Here is a 1,472-nt window from a genome sequence, read left to right as displayed (position 1 = left end):
CCTCTGCACTCCTTCCTCAGGTACCTACTGAAACTGGCTAAGTCCATATGCTGCCCTGGAGGACAGTACAAAAATCTTATTTAAACTCCTAGTTCCTTGTCATTTTCTTCAAATTTTTCTACAGAAACTGGCCTGATGTTGTTGTTTTCTCTTGAGTTCTTTGACCTTCTGTGAGCCATAATTAGTTCACCTAACATGAATATCAACATTGTAATCTCCTCCCAGCTGTAAGCTTGACGCACCGGCCCAGCCCGGCAATGAAACCCTGCCTTTCTGGGAGAGCAACAAGATCAACATGTCTGGCATCACCTGGGAAAACCTCACGGTGACTGTAAGTGCCCTGAGCCACCGCTGCCCCAAGCCACCGCTAAGCCCCCCCCTCCCCCCGGCCCCAGCCACAGGGCCCAGGGGCGTTCGCGTGGTGCCAAAGCCAGAGCCCGTCAGGTGACGATGGCCTTCCAGCCGTGCTGGTGCTGCTCGGGACACGTTTTGCCTAAACTGACGGGTGGGTTTAACCTGCTTCGTCCTGGGAAGGAGAGGCCGCCTTGTCCAGTCCACCTGGTCCCCAGCATAGTGGGTGATAAGTGTCCCCTTCAAGCCCCAGGTGGACAATATTTCTGACCGGGAGATGATTAAGGGGATGCTTTGATTATTGTAGGAGTTGGATGAGTTAAGGTCACACTTGAAAGTAGTAATTGGCTTCCTCAGCTGGTTACTAAGAACTCCCGGCCTTGCTTTTTTATTCAGAGCTGCCTGTAGGTCCATGCCTAAAGCTGCATGGCTGAGCAGCCTCTCAGGTTGTTATTGCTGTAGCAGAGCCCCAGGGTAGGACGGGAGGCTCTCACGGACGTCTTCAGCCCCTCATGACCAAGTTCTGCACAGCCTCCACTGGCCAGAGACCATTTCCCTCTTCTCTTTTCCTAGCATAGTTGTCTCAGCCCTCCTTCCCCATTCCCTCTTTCTCTCTCCCCCAGAGTTTCCAGCATTTCCTTCCCCTCTAGGGTCTTCTTCAGCCATGGTTTCCCGCGTTCAGGCGCAGGATGTGCCATGGCCTGTGCTATGCTGGCCCAGGGACTAGAGGAAAAGTCTTATAAGGAGAGGTTGAGGCAACTGGGGGTGTTTAGCCTGGAGAGAGGTTGAGGCAACTGGGGGGGTTTAGCCTGGACGAGACTCAGGGGGGACCTTATCAATCTCTACAACTCCCTGAAGGGAGGTTGTAGTCAGGTGCAGGGGTTGGGCTCGTCTCCCAGGCAGCTAGTGACAGGACGAGAGGGCACGGCCTGAAACTGCATCAGGGGAGGTTTGGCTTGGATCTCAGGAAGCCCTTCCTCATGGAGAGGGTGCTCAGGCACTGGGATGCACTTCCCAGGGAAGGAGGGAGTCCCTGTCCCTGGAGGGGTTTAATGAGAGGCTGGATGTGGCACATGTGGTCTGGCTGATGTGGGAATGTTTGGTCATAGGCTGGACTTTTT

At 54.1% G+C, this 1,472-nt stretch overlaps 1 protein-coding gene across 1 annotated transcript in view; it reads left to right on the top strand.

Moving 5' to 3' along the window:
- Window positions 1-225: 225 nt before the first annotated feature.
- LOC104275971 (electroneutral sodium bicarbonate exchanger 1-like) overlaps window positions 226-1,472 on the top strand; it is a gene marked incomplete at its 5' end in the record, with an annotated part of 5,242 nt that continues 3,995 nt past the window's right edge. Inside the window, 1 exon segment of the mRNA XM_009872096.1 lies at window positions 226-331. Within this exon segment, the coding sequence (XP_009870398.1) occupies window positions 226-331 (106 nt within the window).

This window comes from Apaloderma vittatum, unplaced genomic scaffold (assembly GCF_000703405.1).
Source record: "Apaloderma vittatum isolate BGI_N311 unplaced genomic scaffold, ASM70340v1 scaffold10966, whole genome shotgun sequence".
NCBI lineage: Eukaryota > Metazoa > Chordata > Aves > Trogoniformes > Trogonidae > Apaloderma > Apaloderma vittatum.
Note: the sequence above shows the minus strand (reverse complement) of the source record. Positions and strands in the feature narration are given on the sequence as shown.